This window comes from Penicillium paradoxum (genome assembly GCF_028828445.1).
Source record: "Penicillium paradoxum strain IBT 22861 chromosome Unknown utg000002l_segment0_segment0, whole genome shotgun sequence".
NCBI classification, from domain to species: Eukaryota; Fungi; Ascomycota; class Eurotiomycetes; order Eurotiales; family Aspergillaceae; genus Penicillium; species Penicillium paradoxum.
In genome coordinates, this window is record NW_026643180.1 from 3,216,036 (window position 1) to 3,232,670 (window position 16,635).

The 16,635-nt window shown below is 49.0% G+C and overlaps 8 protein-coding genes across 8 annotated transcripts; 3 read left to right on the forward strand and 5 right to left on the reverse strand.

The window, feature by feature from the left end:
* Positions 1-172: 172 nt before the first annotated feature.
* On the reverse strand, positions 173-1,361 carry N7457_001153 (thiamine diphosphokinase; the record flags this gene model as incomplete). The annotated part of the gene is made up of 4 exons (XM_057172199.1): positions 173-732; positions 794-968; positions 1,098-1,177; positions 1,247-1,361. 4 exons carry the CDS (start codon positions 1,359-1,361, stop codon positions 173-175), a joined length of 930 nt encoding a protein of 309 aa, XP_057036102.1.
* A 270-nt stretch (positions 1,362-1,631) lies between these two features.
* Positions 1,632-2,714, forward strand: N7457_001154 (coiled-coil-helix-coiled-coil-helix domain-containing protein; the record flags this gene model as incomplete). The annotated part of the gene is made up of 3 exons (XM_057172200.1): positions 1,632-1,824; positions 1,965-2,301; positions 2,354-2,714. The coding sequence occupies 3 exons, from the start codon at positions 1,632-1,634 to the stop codon at positions 2,712-2,714; spliced, it is 891 nt and encodes a 296-aa protein (XP_057036103.1).
* Positions 2,715-4,031: 1,317 nt separating this feature from the next.
* tpcK (decarboxylase tpcK) lies at positions 4,032-4,660 on the reverse strand (the record flags this gene model as incomplete). The annotated part of the gene is made up of 3 exons (XM_057172201.1): positions 4,032-4,161; positions 4,222-4,430; positions 4,499-4,660. 3 exons carry the CDS (start codon positions 4,658-4,660, stop codon positions 4,032-4,034), a joined length of 501 nt encoding a protein of 166 aa, XP_057036104.1.
* A 415-nt stretch (positions 4,661-5,075) lies between these two features.
* N7457_001156 (O-methyltransferase) lies at positions 5,076-6,613 on the reverse strand (the record flags this gene model as incomplete). Its single annotated transcript, XM_057172202.1, has 3 exons — positions 5,076-5,654; positions 5,731-6,243; positions 6,338-6,613. 3 exons carry the CDS (start codon positions 6,611-6,613, stop codon positions 5,076-5,078), a joined length of 1,368 nt encoding a protein of 455 aa, XP_057036105.1.
* A 370-nt stretch (positions 6,614-6,983) lies between these two features.
* On the forward strand, positions 6,984-8,823 carry N7457_001157 (cytochrome P450; the record flags this gene model as incomplete). Its single annotated transcript, XM_057172203.1, has 5 exons — positions 6,984-7,319; positions 7,387-7,749; positions 7,816-8,084; positions 8,143-8,653; positions 8,728-8,823. The coding sequence occupies 5 exons, from the start codon at positions 6,984-6,986 to the stop codon at positions 8,821-8,823; spliced, it is 1,575 nt and encodes a 524-aa protein (XP_057036106.1).
* A 1,228-nt stretch (positions 8,824-10,051) lies between these two features.
* tpcE (Zn(II)2Cys6 domain-containing transcription factor tpcE) lies at positions 10,052-11,551 on the reverse strand (the record flags this gene model as incomplete). The annotated part of the gene is made up of 1 exon (XM_057172204.1): positions 10,052-11,551. One exon carries the CDS (start codon positions 11,549-11,551, stop codon positions 10,052-10,054), a length of 1,500 nt encoding a protein of 499 aa, XP_057036107.1.
* Positions 11,552-13,371: 1,820 nt separating this feature from the next.
* Positions 13,372-14,782, forward strand: N7457_001159 (O-methyltransferase; the record flags this gene model as incomplete). Its single annotated transcript, XM_057172205.1, has 4 exons — positions 13,372-13,621; positions 13,672-13,861; positions 13,920-14,377; positions 14,442-14,782. The coding sequence occupies 4 exons, from the start codon at positions 13,372-13,374 to the stop codon at positions 14,780-14,782; spliced, it is 1,239 nt and encodes a 412-aa protein (XP_057036108.1).
* Positions 14,783-15,345: 563 nt separating this feature from the next.
* On the reverse strand, positions 15,346-16,127 carry N7457_001160 (60S ribosomal protein uL16; the record flags this gene model as incomplete). Its single annotated transcript, XM_057172206.1, has 3 exons — positions 15,346-15,799; positions 15,855-16,030; positions 16,083-16,127. The coding sequence occupies 3 exons, from the start codon at positions 16,125-16,127 to the stop codon at positions 15,346-15,348; spliced, it is 675 nt and encodes a 224-aa protein (XP_057036109.1).
* Between the last annotated feature and the right edge of the window lie 508 nt (positions 16,128-16,635).

A 16,635-nucleotide genomic window follows, 5' to 3' on the forward strand; every position in this document is an offset into this window, starting at 1 on the left:
AAGCCCATAGAAACATGGTATTATGGCTGTAGGCTGAGTTCCAAATGTGCGATAGAAAGATGTAGTTCCCACGGGCCAATATCCGTACGGTCAATGGAGTCTGACACATTTGGAGCGGCTCTCGTGGTCCCCCGTTGATCTCCGTGCCCGAGTCCATGCTTCACAGGCACGATCACCGCTTAAACCTCTCCGCCAACTCCACTGTGAATAAAACCGGTACAGAGGTCTCAATCTCCACCTTGTCGGCACGGATATGGTTGCTTGTAGATATTTGCCCTCCCATCTCGGTATGCCAATTCTCCACATCCCATTCAAAGCCATGTGTTGTGATCGAGGCAGGCGCTGAGAGAGGGATGATCCCAATGTTTTCTTCAAAGAAATATTCTTGTTCTTGCGCCTTCTCTCTTTCCTGCTCTTGATCACGCTTTCGCTTGCTCGACGATTTGAGCATATCAGATACTGTCTCTGTCGTAAGGTCTGCGCGTCTTGTTGCCGGTGTGAGAATTGTATTCTTCCCCGTTTGGAGAATGAATGTAATGCTTTCCTCGGAGACCAGATAGAGATTGCCACCACCACCTGGTTTGGTGTCCGAGTTTGGAGACTTGTTGCCGTTCTCACGGATTGAGCGCTGCGTTTGCGTCATCATGTATAAATGGTGGACTTGCGAGAAGGCTTGGTCCACGCGGCCGCCGAGACCACCGAGGATCACAATTTCCAAGGGTGATTCATCAGCTGTTGAGGCTGATGTGCTTTTACTTGCGCCATTGATGTTCGGTTTGATTGAAGTCTTTACTCCGCTCGGGGGAAGCTATGATTTCTGCCGCATGTGTATTGAGATATTGCAGACACTTGGTAAAGTCTGTGGTGTACTGATCTGGGTCTTGAATAACAGAGACGCCGAGTTTCTCATAATGCTCTCGTACTGTACGGTGAATAGAATCAAGGTCGCCAACAATGGCGTCGGGAAGCTATATCTCTGGTCAGCCTGATATCATGACTTTGTACATCCTTTACAGTGCTCTAGTTAGATTGTGTGATTAATCAACTTTCACTTTAGAAGGATACTGCAAAGATTCCAACACACAGATACCCCTTACATCTGTAGATTCAGTTCCATTGATTTTCATCATATCAAAAAGCCGATTGGCGCCTCCATCGGCGCACAGAATACAAGATGCTGCATGGAAATTAGCGCTCCTGGTTCTTCAGTACATATCGATTGTGTATAATCCATATAGAAAGTTACCATATCTGCTCAACACCCCAAATGCTTTCTCGTTGATTGGCTGGTTGAGGATGAGCAGAGCGTAAGGCGAAGGACTCCCCGAAGAACGGAAGAATCGACTGGGATCCCACTCCATTACAGATGAAAGTAACCCAATTTCACTGTCTCAAATGCCGTAAACAACTCAACGCAGCGAAATCCAAGGCCTGAAGGGCTGTGTGGTGACGATATAATTATCTTGACCCAAGCTGCAACGTGACTGGCTGACGCGGGCAGACAACCTCAGGCCAAAATCCACATCGCTTTCCAACTTCTCCATCCCGCGGTGCCTCGATTCCCCTCCCCTCAATCCCTTCTCGGAGGAACTCTCGGTCTTTTCGATTGATTCTCGCTCTTTCCACACATCATGTTCCGTCCCGCCGCTCGAGCGCTTGCCCGCGCGCCCGCTGTCGCAGCCCGTACACCAGTGAACAGACGATTGATAAGCACCGGTCCGACCAAGTCGAGAAGCTGGAAGAACACTGTCCTCCGGTTGGGCTTGGCTGGTGGTGCTATCTACTACTACAACACTAGCAGTGTTTTCTCCGAGGAGCCGAAGTGTACGTTTCGCTGATTGGAGTCGGGTTTGCCCTTGTGCCTCGTTTCCGAGGTTGCAAGCCGCGACAACTCTGTCACAAGTCAAGGCCAATGAGGTCCGGAATCACAAATCGTCGCTAACACTGGTTTTGTTTTGCTCTAGTCTCTGTCCTTTCTACAATCCGGAAACAGACTGGCGACGATGCCGAAGCCAAGACCCTCGATTCCATTACTCCCAAGATTCGGGAAGAACGGGCTGCCGCACAGTCCAAGAAGAGCGAATCCGCTGCTTTGGAAGGTGGATTGAACCCAGGGGAGCTCCAGGAGGAGGCTAGCCAGGAGGCCGCATTCAACCCGGAGACCGGCGAGATTAACTGGGACTGCCCATGCCTTGGAGGTATGGCCCACGGACCATGCGGAGAGGATTTCAAGGCTGCGTTCAGCTGCTTCGTCTACTCCGAGGAAGAGCCCAAGGGAATTGACTGCATTGATAAGTTCAAGTATGTTTGTCCGTCATTGAGAGCGATGGTTCTGTACTAACGATTTCTGTAGGAACATGCAAGATTGCTTCCGTCAACACCCTGATGTCTACGGCGCCGAGCTCGAAGACGACGATGAGCCTCAAGCCGATGCTCCCGCCCCCTCCGATGCTCCCGTTACCTCTGATGCTCCCGCTCCCTCCGATGCTCCCGCTCCCTCCGAGGCCCCTGCCTCCTCCGAAGCTCCTCCTTCTGCCGCCGAGTTGGATGCGTCGTCAGAGCCTACCGAGAAGCAGGCCCGCGCCAAGGATGTCAACGCCCAGGTGAAGGCTGAGGTCGCTGCTATCGGTGATAACGCCGATGGCGAATCCCTCATCCCCAAGGCCGCACATGACACCGAGGAGAAGAACCAGGCCACCGAGGCTCAAAATTAAGGACGTCGTGAATCACCCACATCTTGTTCGACGCCACCCTTCCCCAGAGACAAGTCTACTGCTTGATCTCTTTTCTGTAATGCACATCAGGGAGTAGGACTGGAGTTGTGTATTTATAGACCGTTCTGCCATCTCTCCATCTCCCATTTTGTCTCCGGTGCATTTCCCCCCTGATCTTTCAGCATATCCATTCCCCGATCTGCGCTCCTCTCTCTTCTTTCTGATCCTTCCTCTCCGTCAATGTGTAACTTAGTGTACTGATATGCTTCATGCTCTTGTCCTTTCGGACAAACAAAAGAAAGAGGGGAAATAGACTTGTTGCATCATGACTACTATGTAGTCCATTCTGCAGGCACCGTAAAGCCCACGTAGTCAACCCATTTTGCCCATTCAGCCGAGTCTCCAAGTGTACCTCGATATATTAGCCAAGTCTTTGGAGCCAAATAAAGCCGACAACTAATGGCCGTCTCAAGTGCATTGCCATGCTCTACCTTTTGTTCTGAGTGATGTGAACGCATACATAAATTTCAACCCGGGTGCTCTCCAGGATACCTCAAACAAGCATCAAACGCTTGATGCTCGGTTTCTTCGACATCCCAAGGCCCTGCATACAATGCTTTTTTCTCGTTTTTTCTCGTTTTTTCTCGTGTCAAAACGAGCACCGGAAGTTTGCTGTTTCCACCCATATCTTCTATGGTAATATCCACGCGTCAAAGGTCACTGCCCTCGGGGGGAGTCTCTAGGAAAATAATCTAACTCCTCTCTGAGTGGAGGCCGTCCAGAGCTTCAGCGATGCCTATATACAAGGGATTTTAGACCGGGCGACATGGCTTTCCCTTTCCGCTTTAGTGCTCACCTCTTGCCGCTCTTAGCTCACTGAGTATGACGGGACCGTTTTGTACATTTTGTACATTTTGCACATTTTGCACATTTTGCACGTTTTGCACGTTTTGCATCATTTATATCAGCATATTCGGGAGACATCGGACAAAGTCATGTGATTGCCAATCTCATCTATCAAATACATCTATACTCTATAGTATATAACCCATTATTCATAAGATCTATTGGAACTCCCTCCTTCCCCTGACCATTTTTCTCGCTCTATCTCTCCTATCTTAGATCTACTATCATATCTAATTATCTCATCAATCTTATCAATTAAATCCTATAAAACAGCCCAATTACGTAGTGTACGGGCTACCATGGTGCGCAGATCCCGGACCCACAATGCCAGGATATATAATTGCCCACCAAACATGACGCATGTCGATATTCGATATTTCTAATTAGTTGGATATGTATATCAATCAACCTCTAAGCACTGGCAAATGTGCCATTAGAGTCCAAAAGTTCGTTGTTGACCTGACAATGCACCACACTCATGTCATCCACGTAAACTGCCTGGCCGTCGCGGATAATTTCGTGCACGTACCCGAGGCTCATACTAAAAGGATACATTATCAGTTGAGTCATAGTAATACAACATGCCTTGGGGGTATCATACCGTGTCCGACGAGCACGATCAGTGCGATCCGCAAAATTCAAGTGATCCATGGCAACACGCTCCTTGTAGATCGGATCCTCTTTGAGGGCGATAAAAGATTCAAGACTTGGGATGATAATCTGCACTATAAAGTCATGGTCCGAGTACTCGACATAGTTGGGATCGAACAGAAGAGGGAGCAAGTCCATCGGCTTAGCGGCGTTATGCGTCTGAATCCCGTAGTCAGTTTTTTGCATTCTTGCTGCATTTCATGGTCAAGAAGGAACATCAATCATACAATACTGTAACGGACTACTCCGTACTTCTGCATCAGCCCGGAGACCAACTGAGAATGCTTGTTGACTTGGAAATCGCAGAGCTCTTCCTCAGTGAGTCCTGGTTTCTTGTACCCCAACATGGTGAGGCATAGGAGCCGGCGAGTGGGAGTAGCGGTGACCATTTTCGGAGGAATTCCTGAGCTGTGTATAATAAGAAGCTACTTGCAATTGAACGGTGTTGTCTTCTGACGGAAATTTGCCTCGAAGTGGACGCTTTTATAGCAGATATGAAGCTTGACGGTGTGCTCGGGGATCCAACGGATATACCTGCCATCTCCGGTCGGAATCCGAGAATACTTGCCCTAGTGCCGTGAACTCAGTGAGGAGGTCATGATTTTAAGGAAATCCTGTTCTTTTTCTTTTTCTTTTTTCTTTTCCCTTTCCACTCGTAGTTGAAAACATGGCATTTATTCCGGTCAAGCATACGGGCTCCGATCTATGTACGAACGCAGCCATGTAGACCCCATCTACCGCATTCGGCAAATTAAGTAACAAATGAGAAGATCTTCCGGTGACAGGTCATGTAGAACCTCCAAATCAGACCACCTCGATCTCCAGAATTGACAAATCGCTACCTGGCGGCCTCGAAACCTTCCGCACTGCCAATCGACCCATCTCGCTCTCCACCTGATGCACCAAATTTCCCCAATCCATAATACTCCGTCCCCGACCATTAGCAAGTTCCAATTGAATCATCTGTCTAGTTTGCACCATGGCTTCTTCGTAGTGGTCGAGCTCGCCGTACTCGGGAAGAACTAGATCCATGATCAAGATCCGGCCATGAGGCTTCTGAGCATGCAACGCGGGCAAGAAACTTTTCAGAATAGACTGGCACATAAAGTCAGGCAGATTGTGAAGAACATGTCGGAAGAGGAAGATTTTAGGCCCAGAATGTGTTCTTTTTAAACCTGATTTTTCTTCTTCCATTTGCGCACCATCTGCTCGCGGATCTGCTGGCGGTTGGATGATAGTGATTCGCGATCGGAATTCGTCACCCAGAGACATATACTTGGAATTAATCTGTGCCACTGCTTTCTCTTGCGGCTGTACCTCAAACGACAGAGATGGAAACTCCTCCGCTAGCGCAATACTACTGGCGAGGCTTGCGCTGTTGACCTATTCGGTATCAGCTGCTGCGCCGCTTTTATGTGCACGAGCTTCCAGCAAGGCAAAGTCCGAAGTTTGTACTTACATCAACAATGACAGCGTCTTCCAACTGTCCCCATGCATAACCTGTCACGAGGTGCCGGACATCATTAGAGTCCACCATTTCGGTGGCCTGAACAAACTGACCCATGTCCCGTGCAATGGAGGGAGTATCAGCCAAGAACTTCCCAAACGGCAATGTCGAGTTAAATGCAAGATTGAATGGGCTGTGGGTGGGATCACGGCTGTTGCCCCATAATTCCGTCGCTGCTGTAAGCTGGCTACTAGCGTTGAACACATATTGTGATACGCAGGTAGTCCACGCAGCGAACGGGGGGCTATCGACATGAAGCAAAGAAGTCGCCGAATGCCCGATAGTATCCGAGGAATGAAACTCGAAAAGTCCGCTCGTGGCTACCATCCGGAGAACGGTGGTGAGTTGGTCTAAAGGAAGATTGGCGGTCGCAGCTAGATCCGAAAGAGTGATTGATCCTTCCCGTGGAACTAGATGGAAGACTTTGAACTGGCTGAGATAGCGGAGGCAGACGGTATATTGATGCTGTGGCATGTTAATTTAACGGATCTAGTGCCGTAGAACCTCCCGTCACTGGAAGAGAAGGGGTTTAGGATGTAAAGTCCATATTCGAACTCACATTCATAGATAAATGAGCAGCATATTCGCTAGGCCCGCTGGCCAGGCGAAACAATGCCAGTGCATCCCGTTTCAGTTTGCGGCGGAGCTCATGGGCGTCTTGAGGGGCAGCAGATGGAAGCACCTGGATTGGAGTACCGACATCGAAAGATGGCAGTGGGTAGTGGAGTTGTTGAATATGATGGCTGAGCTGCACCGCTGTAATTCCAATTTCTGTCCCTAGACGCTCCATAATGGAGGTTGGTTGACACTGCTCTATCTCGGTATCTGGTTTCATTTTGTCTTGGGAATAGGTAGAAAAGGTCGGCAACAATGTCTTTCCACAGACTGAGAGACAATAGATTTCGTACAGCTGGAGGTAGAATAGCGGCTGCCACCCGATTGTAGTAATTAAAGTAATCCGCCAAGGCTCCTGGCTTGCAGAGGCCGTTCGGTATACGAGTATGTTGCCCCGATGACAGGCAGATCGGATTCCGAAAGCACCCTTGTTCAATGGGCCCATGGCATGGGTGCTTTTTCACATTGGTAAATCGAATCATGACAGCCTTGTCACAGTTATTGCGCTCTACAAAAAGGAGGATATCGACTCATACCACACAATCATCCGATTTCATTTCACAGTCCCTCGGTCCAGCGATAGCGCGAAGATGTTTCCCACTCTAGTATCATGTGTTCTCTTCCTTTATGTGTTGCGATGGCCATCATTTTGGACAGCCGGGGTCGCGGCCTTGAGCTACATGGCCTACACCTTCTTGAACAACCGGTACAACAATGGCCTGCTGCAGTACCCGGGTCCCGCGTTGGCCTCCATGACGAATATCTGGCGTGTTCGCGATGCCTATGTTAATGGAGATAAACGCCCATCATACGTCGCCCTGCACAACAAGTATGGAAATGTAGTTCGTCTTGGACCCAAATCGCTGTCATTCGCCTCGCCTGCGGCCATTGCAGATATTTATCCAGCAGAGAAGAATATGGCCAAGGTAAGCCCCACCTTCTACGTAACTCAGTATAACGAGTCGCGATAAATAACAGTCGAGAACGAGATAGTCCAACTGGTATGTAGCCTTTGAGGCCCACGGCAAAGGACGCAAGAAGGAGAACATCTTCTCCACGCGCGATATCCACTGGCATGCCCGGTACCGGAGTCTTGTCGGACCCGGATTTAAGCTGACAAACCTGGCCCCGAAAGAGCAAGAGATTGATCAGTTGATCGTGAAGCTACTGAGAAACCTCGATGCTGCCGGGACCAAAGAATCCCCTGTCGTGGATCTGCCTCTCAACCTGCAATATTTCACTTTCGATGCCGGTGGTGTCATGGCTTTCAGTCAGCCCTATGGCTTCCTTGACAAGCAAAAGGATTTGGATGGGATCATCCAGAACGTCCGGGTGGGATCAACTCATTTGAATCGGGTTGGTATCTCCTCTCCTTATATTGGCTGGTAGCATTTGAGCTGATATTTTGCATATTCGATACAGCTCGCACAGGCGCCCCTCGGACAGCTCGTGTTTGATAAGAATCCCCTGGCTGTGTACTTTGGCTTAATCGCGCCACCCATGGCATTCGCAAAGAAGTATCTGCCGGTTCAACGGATCGAGAAGCAACTTGCCGAGCCCGAAAAGATGGACCAGCACCACGATCTTCTTGATCAATTCCTCAAGGCACATCAGACAAATCCGGATGTGGTTTCCAAGAATGAAGTAGTCGACTTGGGTCTGATGGTGGTCGTTCCTGCTTCCGAGGCTGTGTAAGTCAATAGATCATCTCCCCTTTTCGAGGAAAGTCCTCGCTGACAAACTCAACAGCCGAACCGCCATCGCAGTCCTCATCTACCAAGTCTTGAAAGCCCCCGCCTCCATTCTGACCAAGCTCCGCCGCGAGCTCGACTCGGTTATTCCAATCCCAACCTCACCTAGTTCCACAGATCGGTACAACATCCCGTCCTGGGAAATAGTCTCAACCAAACTCCCTTACCTGGACGCCTGCATCAAAGAAACATTCCGCTTACATTCTTCCACCGGTTTCAACATGGAGCGAGTGGTGCCCGCCAATGGAGCCATCATCGACGGCAATTTTGTGCCCGAGGGAACGATCGTAAGCTGCTCGACTTGGGTTATTCATCGCCATAAGCCTACCTACGGTGACGATGTAGAGGTCTACCGGCCCGAGCGCTGGCTCGAGGCGAGTGCTGCGCAGCGGGCCGAAATGGAGCGGCTGCTTTGTCCGTTTGGCTTTGAGGAGAGAATGTGCCTTGGGAGGGAGATTGGTTTGTTTGAGGTTTATAAGGTTGGAGCAACGCTTTTTAGGAATTACGAGGTGAGAGAGAATATTCTCCGAGTTTCACCCCTGCATATTGAGTTGGATCAGTTAAAACTGACTTCTGGTAACAGTTCAATTTGGTACGCCCTGATGAAGACATGAAGATCACTTGGGGGAACATTGTCAGTGTTGATTTCGATGTTCGGTTGAAACATCGTCGGGCTTGAGGCAACAAGTTAATAGAAGATCGAAGGGGGGATGGTAGGAATAGATGAATGGACTGATTGGTACGGAGTAGAAGAGTTGGACATGAGCTGTTGGATGTTTACAACAAAACTAATGGCAACCCGGACCCACCCCTGTGACGGCTCTGCAAGGCGGTGTGATCAGGATCGATGTATGACCGTCCACGGGTCTGTGGAATGCTTACATGTATTTACCCTCACCAACTATGCAATCCGTCATTATCATTGGCCGAGAGTCCATATCATCCTCCTGTATTACAAACCTTGGACCTCCCGGGGAACAGGGCTTGGAACCTTAGAACCTTGGAACCCTTGGGTAACCCGGACCCAGTATATTGGAAACCCAGCCCAACTGGGTTACAAACAAGGCGAATACACCAAGGAATCCCGACTGCATAATTTCTATCATATCTTAATGTAATTTGAGTATTCCTCTCACATCTGGGTCTTGTTGCACTCACAAACTCCCCAAATTCGAAAGATATTTCTGCAATTTTGACTACAGTCAGTAGACATAAGTATTTGCACCCCCGCCCCACACCTGTAGTATTACATAATATTCTGCCGGCATAAAAACAATCGCATATATCATGATTGTCTCTAATAACCAGATATAAATGCAGGGAGTGGTGCCAGGAGGTAAAAAGATGATAATCTGGGCTATCCATCTCGAAAAAGCAGTTTTATCTACGGTTTGAGGGCGCTCTACTCATAAACACTATCCGTGTCAAGAAGGCGGTGTAGGCGGTGAATGGTGTGGGGCCAATGGGGGTGCAAATACTTATGTCCAGTCACTGTATGTCAGTAAACCCAAGCCATAAAAAATACCACAACCACAACCCCCAATTATCTTAGATTTTATTTTTCGGGCAATAAGCTAGTCTAGAGCCCCTATAGTACGAAATAAGCGTTGGTCTCATTTAGTCATGTAAAATTAGGTTTTGCTGGGGTCCTGGGTTGGGTCCGGACTCCGGATTGGGTACCATGTACGGAGTACTCCGTAGGTACCTAGGTACAGTACATACGGAGTACTCCGCACTCCGGTGTATGTACCCAGGTACCTCTCCGTATCTCGACCCCGACCTGGGTTGTGCAGAAGCCTAAACGAAATTAACCCGACAAATGTTCTACTTTGTGATTTTCATTATCCAACGTAACATTTATCATTGCATAATTCGTAGAAATACATTCATTAGTTCGCATAAATATTCTATTTCGGCGCCTGCGTACAGACCACTATCAAGACACGTTGTAATGCGCCTACCTTCTCTAGGAGCTGTGAATTGAACCCTTCGCATAGGTTCTTTCCTCCCCGCATACTTTCAGCATCCTGGACCCGTCGATCAAAACCTTGGCATACCTGGTATAGATTTTGTAATTCACACAATAATAGTTGAGCTTTCATCTTCGTTTCCGTGGTGCGGGAGATATTGAATGCCACAATGCTCAATGGAATGGTCAATGGGACAGCGGACATTGAATCTCCTGTCGTATCGACCTGTCGCTGCTTAAGCTGGTCCCCTGTCCGGCTACTGTTCGAATGATGGGATTTGAGGGGCGGACGAACGGGGTTAGGACACGATTGTGCCAGCGAGGGGGCGGATGGGACCAGGCTGCCAATCTCAGATTGATATAGGGCCTGATACCAAGTGAGAACTTTGGAGAGCACCGCAGAGAGAATCAGGAGCATAGAAACATCCTGGACGCAGGCACTTCCTGTGCAATTCAGCAATCGAGACACCGTCTCCGTAGCAGATTGAGTGACATGAAACACATTATCACTTGCAGGCTCTTCTTCTGGGGTGGGGGGCTTGCGCAGATCGCGGGAAGTGGAGGCCCCGCCGGTGCCGCCTGGATGTCCATTCCCGCAGTCGTGCCGCACAAATTTGTACAGCGAGGAAAGCACCTGACATGCCACTGTAATGCATGGTACATGCTGATCTTCATTCGCGTTTTCTACCTCATCTAGCTCCTCTTCTCGCTCTTCGTTATCATCTCCGTCGTCATCGTCGTCCCCTGTGTCCTCGTAATCTGAATGGTCGTGGTCTTGTGGAACAACCTTCCTCGGAAGGGAGCCAAAGTCGCCATTATCGATCACGATGGGATCTGCGCCCGACAGATTAGGCCATGGCATGTATCCCGAGCTTATTGGCATCTGTGGGGCAGTATTGACATCTGGTAGTGATTGATGTGGAGTCAAGCTATTTGGTGTCCTTCTTTCCCATTCCGTTGTCATAGCATTATCGAGCGTTTGAGTCTGATAACTGGCCGTTGGAAACATAGGCGACCGAGACCAGGGGCAGTTGAAGTTGTAGTTGGATTGGTGGTGATCGGGGGGTTGGCCACCTGCAGTAACCCATGATGACGAAGGAGCTGGGACTCCAGGGGGCGAGGCAGGGGCCTGGGGGGACAGGGGAAGCGGGGGAGACAATTGAGAGTGTCCCGGATGGGGTTGTGCAGAGCCGTTCTTGTTGGAAGGTGGCTTGCCCTTCCGTCGCGATCGACCATACACACATTTTAGGCCGTTCTGAACACAGCGTGAACATCCATTCTGCTCCTTTGTGCAGCGTACTTTGGATGCTGCACAGGGGTCGCATGAGGAACGAAACTTCAGCCGCGGCTGGGATCTAGTGCTGGACGTTTGATTCTGATTCTGGTTCGGATTTGAATCATGCATTTGCATGTGATCTCTCAAGGGAGACATCGACATGACGAGAATGGCCACTGGGATTTTGCCTTGTTTCCTCTGCAGGTACGGAGTAGAGAGGGAGAGAAAGCCTTGGGAATATCTAGTGAGAAAGGCGAGAAGTGGCCGACGTGACCGACTGGTTTATCTACTAGGAGCTATCTATGTCGTTATGTGCCTGAAGTCTGGATCTAAGCGATCTAAACCGAATCCAGAGTACGGAGTATAGGCAGACTGGTTGAAACCTTTTTAGACTAGGAAAAAATTGTGTCTACATATTAAACGAGAGAGGCCTAGTGCCTATTAGGCCCGCCATAACTAACTAGTTCTTTAGTGCTTATTCTAGCTGCACTGCTCCAAGGTTACATTCCTGTCGCTGATGTGATGATGGGCTGGGAGAATAAGATGAAACTTTTGCAATTGCATGACTCTTATTTTTATATTTTGATTAAATTTATAATATCTATACCTATGATTTCAAAGATTCACAAGTGAGAACCCCGGTGAAACATACATTTCGCCCCCGAAGAGTCAATGCGGTTTTTTTGGCCCCCTGGTGTCTCAATTGACACTCTTCCGTCTTAGAGGGTTGGCCTGCTTTACCTTGCTAGTTTCCAAGCTATTCCTTGTCTCCGGTTCAAGTGGCAAAAGCATCTACCTACTTGTCCGTACAAAGTGAAGTGCTTCTATTGTTCCATTATCATAAGTCGTGATGGACTCTGGACTATCACCTAGCGCGACTGAGATATACCATTCAATATCGGAATGTAGGACTGTAGATCTCCGTTCCCATGTGGCACCCCTATATCTAAAAGACACATGTGAGAAACACTACATGTGTGGCCAACTGCACCGAGATTGGTGCGTGGAAGAGCGGGATACCGTTTACCTTAACGGACTTCCAATCATACCTAGGTGGCGCATGGTATAGGCGACCCTGCATATACCTCGTTGAGAATGAGATGTTCTTAAAGCGAAACGAGCCAAGGCCCCTGCCACCATCTGCATCCACCATCCCGCCCTCAAACCGTTACCGAGGCTCCTACTCGACCAGAAAATCTCCGTGCCCGCAAATCCGGGGATCTAAAAGCATACTTTCCGATCGGAGCCTGCTTTTCAGCCTCTTCTTAGTTTCCCGGTTTCCTGCAGCTTCGGGATAAGCCGGCAACAAGGGTGACATGTACTCCGTAGAGACACTGGTCGACCAACGCACGGGACTACACCGGTAAGACAATGCTGATTTGGATTCTCCTATACCCCATCTTCGTGTCTATGGGTAAGATTCCATTTATGGTCCATCCTCCAAAGACTATAGATGCCGAGGATCTACATGGCTCGGGCCGCCACTCTGAACTCCGTATTTTTGCACTAAAGATGGCCCGGTGGGGTATTCTAACCTCATTGAAGGCGAGAAGAATGGATCCCTCATGTCGGAGTCCGAGCCCTCGTGTTCGAGCTGCATGTCAGAAACGGGGGTTGTGGCGGAGTTGGTCCCATAATCTCGTTCCCCGATGGTATTGCCGACACATGGATATGGCTCGGCAGTATGGGTGCTCGGGGCCATAGACCTTCGGTATTCGTCCGGGAAATGAGATTGAGCGTCTTTTCCGGCATCTACAAGCACTGCAAGCGAGCGCGAGTCATATCGATCTCGGTGAAATGCCAACTTCTAAGCACACCTATCATCAAATGATGTTGATGGGCGCCAAAAGGCTAGTTCAGGGCAAGAAACCGAGGAAGGATAAATATTGACAAGTATCCCGCAAACCAAGGATGATCTGTTCTGAGAATATCAACCTGTCTAATTCAGATACCTACTTGTATACATACAAACATCGAATAAAATGGGATCCATCAGTGATTTTTCGTCGCGAGTCGAGTCTCGGCTCCAGGAGCTCGTGAGCAAAAGCCAGGTTCTGGACGTGAAGGTGGCCGATGAGCGACGCCAGTTGTTCGACCTTGCCCAGAGCTTGTGCTCGGAGCTGGAGACCCCTATGGAATCAATCTACCGTCTTATTGTCATCCAAGTAAGTTGTTGGACCCCTAGACTTGCAATTCTTGCGCTAAGTTGCAATCCAAGCCGATTCTCTACATGTCAGTGCGGATTGCCGTCAATCTAAACCTTTTCGACGTATTGGCACAAGATGGCAGCACACCTAAAACGGTGAAGCAGCTCGCTGCAGCAGTTGGAGCGGATGAGACTCTTCTAGGTCGTATTCTTAAGAATATGGCAGCTAGTGACTTGATCCATGAAACCACGCCAGGCACTTATGAGCATACATCATTGTCGACTTCGTTGTTGAACCTCAGCCATCGCGATGGCTTCTTCTTCTGGTGAGACTGGTTTCCATCCTTCCTCAGAAACCCCCACCGATGCTAATCAAACGGACAGCCACGATATCATGCTCCCGTCCTTCACAGCGACTCCCCAGTTCCTGGCTGAGACCAAGTACACCAACCCCTCCAACATCACCAGCACCCCCTTCCAGCTTGGTCATCACACCAAATTGACTTTCTTCGAATACCTCGCCAAGCATCCCGAGCAGGCTCAGCAGTTTAACAACTTCATGGGTCTATATGCGACGGATCGGCCTCGCTGGCTGGATGAGGGCCATTTCCCCGTCCGTGAGATTCTTGGCAAGGGAGCCAGCACTGATGAAGACGCCGTTTTGCTGGTTGACGTTGGCGGTGGCAAGGGTCACGACTTGGTCCTATTCCAGAAGCGGTACGGTGACCTGCCCGGGCGAATGATTCTGCAGGATATGCCTTCTGTGATCGAGCAGGCTGGTCAGCTTTCTGAGGGGCTGGAGGCAACGGCTCATGATTTCTTCAAGGAGAACCCGATTAAAGGTATGATCATATACAACAATCACGGCGCTGTGAGAGGTAGAAGGAATGCTAAAATGAACTCCAGGCGCACGCGCATACTACTTCCATTCCGTCCTCCACGGCTGGCCGGACGCGGCATGTGTCAACATTCTCAAAGCAGTTGCGGCCTCAATGAAGCGTGGGTACAGCAAAGTGCTCATCAATGAAATTGTGATTCCGGATGAAAAGGCCCATCGTCTGGGGACATCGATGGATTTGCTCATGATGACAGTAGTGGCCGCTGAAGAGCGCACTGAGCACAAATGGCGGTACTTGCTTCCCTTGGCTGGGTTGAAACTGGTGAAGATCTGGAAGTTCGAGATTGGTACTGAAAGTCTTATTGAGGCTGAGTTGGCTGATGAAGTCACTGTAGTCGTTGACGAGTAGACCTTCGGACTCAGATCATTACAGTTCGAATATGGATCTAGCAGTTGATTGTGCTAGTCAAATAGGATGGTTGGTGTATATCTACGAAGAGTACCCAAATTTATGAGCGTTGCCCAAAGTATGTCAATTATAGGACCAGGTACTCCGTATACTTATATAAAGAGTTCTTTTCCCCCTTTTTTCTAAATTAGGGAATTTACAGCAATGATGATACCTCTATGGAAAGTGACAAATGATATATTTACCTTGCAAAGTCGCATTTCGGCTTTCATTGAATGCCGACTTGCCCTGACATGCATGCAAAAAGTCAATTCGAGTAATATCGATCTATAATTCGTTGACAGATAGGCAGATGAAGATGGCAATATCAAGGTTACTTGTATTTACTTGGTATGTGTACTTTTGACTCATGAAGCATCCTACCCAATCTCAATGGCTTTGAACTGAAGCGGTTCTCTGGAGCGTAGCGGACAACGTTGGAAGGGCATAGCGGCTGCCATTGGATTTTATGCATTAAATCATCTAAAAAGGCTATATTGATGCATGGTAAATGAAATAAAACCTCATACGCTCGCCTCCACGGCACTATATGCCTGTGGGAACATCTTCATGTTCTCTGTCAACTCTCCCTTCCGTCGACAGAACTGGACATATGCACCATCGTTCCGTACCAGACCTTCTTCCTTCAAGCGCAAATACTCAGCTCGTGGTAAATGAGTAAATCCCCACATTTTGCTAACAATCACCTTTTGCCGACCGGGGAACTTGTACATCGACCGACGTAGCGCTTCCACTGCAGTGGCACGGTGACGATCCACAGTTCGTACGGAGAGCAGAATCTGGCCCACGTTTACTCGAGCCACCTTGCCAGCTGGCTTGCCGAATGCGCCTCGCATGCCGGTTTGTAAGCGATCCGCACCAGCGACACTCAGCATCTTGTTGATTCGGATTACATGGTAAGGGTGAACTCGGACTCGCATGTGGAATGCCTCTTTGCCCGCAACTTTGACGAGGTATCTTTTGAGTAGGAGGTTAGTTTAATCACAGCAATCGTGAAATTCACTTGACTAACTTGTTGGCACAGATACGTGCAGCTTCTAAAGCTTCGGAGCTCAGCTGTTCGTATTCATTGGACACCAAGTGGACCGCGCATGGGAAGTCATCCACAGAAGCCTTCTTCCGCCCCAGATCAAAGATACGGATCTTAGGATCAGGAACACCTCGGTTAAAGCGTGACTTGGGGTACGGCTGATGGGCTATCTTAGATGCGATTCTTCATTGGAGGCGTCAGAGCACTAACCTTGTTTTTGCAATACCGGTAGCATCGAGCAGGTCTGCGCGCCATCTTTGATAAGAAAATTGATCAATATAGAGAGAGTAATTGCAATGAACAAATCAACTTTCACGGTTGTTAAATAACTATGGATTACGGGGATGTACTAGGTTGTCCCGACTCGGGCATTAAGAGACGGGTCCCTGCATGGCTTCGGGTTCCGAAGGCGGCTCAAATATCTCCCCGCATTGATCGCCTCCCCTATCTCCTACCCACGGAGTAAGACACTTAGAAATCTACATCATCGGGCCATCATCGGGCCTTCATCGGTTTCCATAATCGGCTGAACTCGTATATCATGCACCGTGGGTATTGGAAAAGAGATGAGACTCGGCAAGCGCTGACTCGGATGGTTGAAACACCGTTTCGACTCGGTCCTATCAACGCATTACGCCGACGGTCGTATTCTCTGCAGGACAAAGAAAAAAAAAAGACAAATCCTTTCTAAGCATTTTTCATTCCTGTTTTAAATTCTCACTTGGGAAAGTCCTGAAGCCTTCATCCGCAACATTCCTCTTTC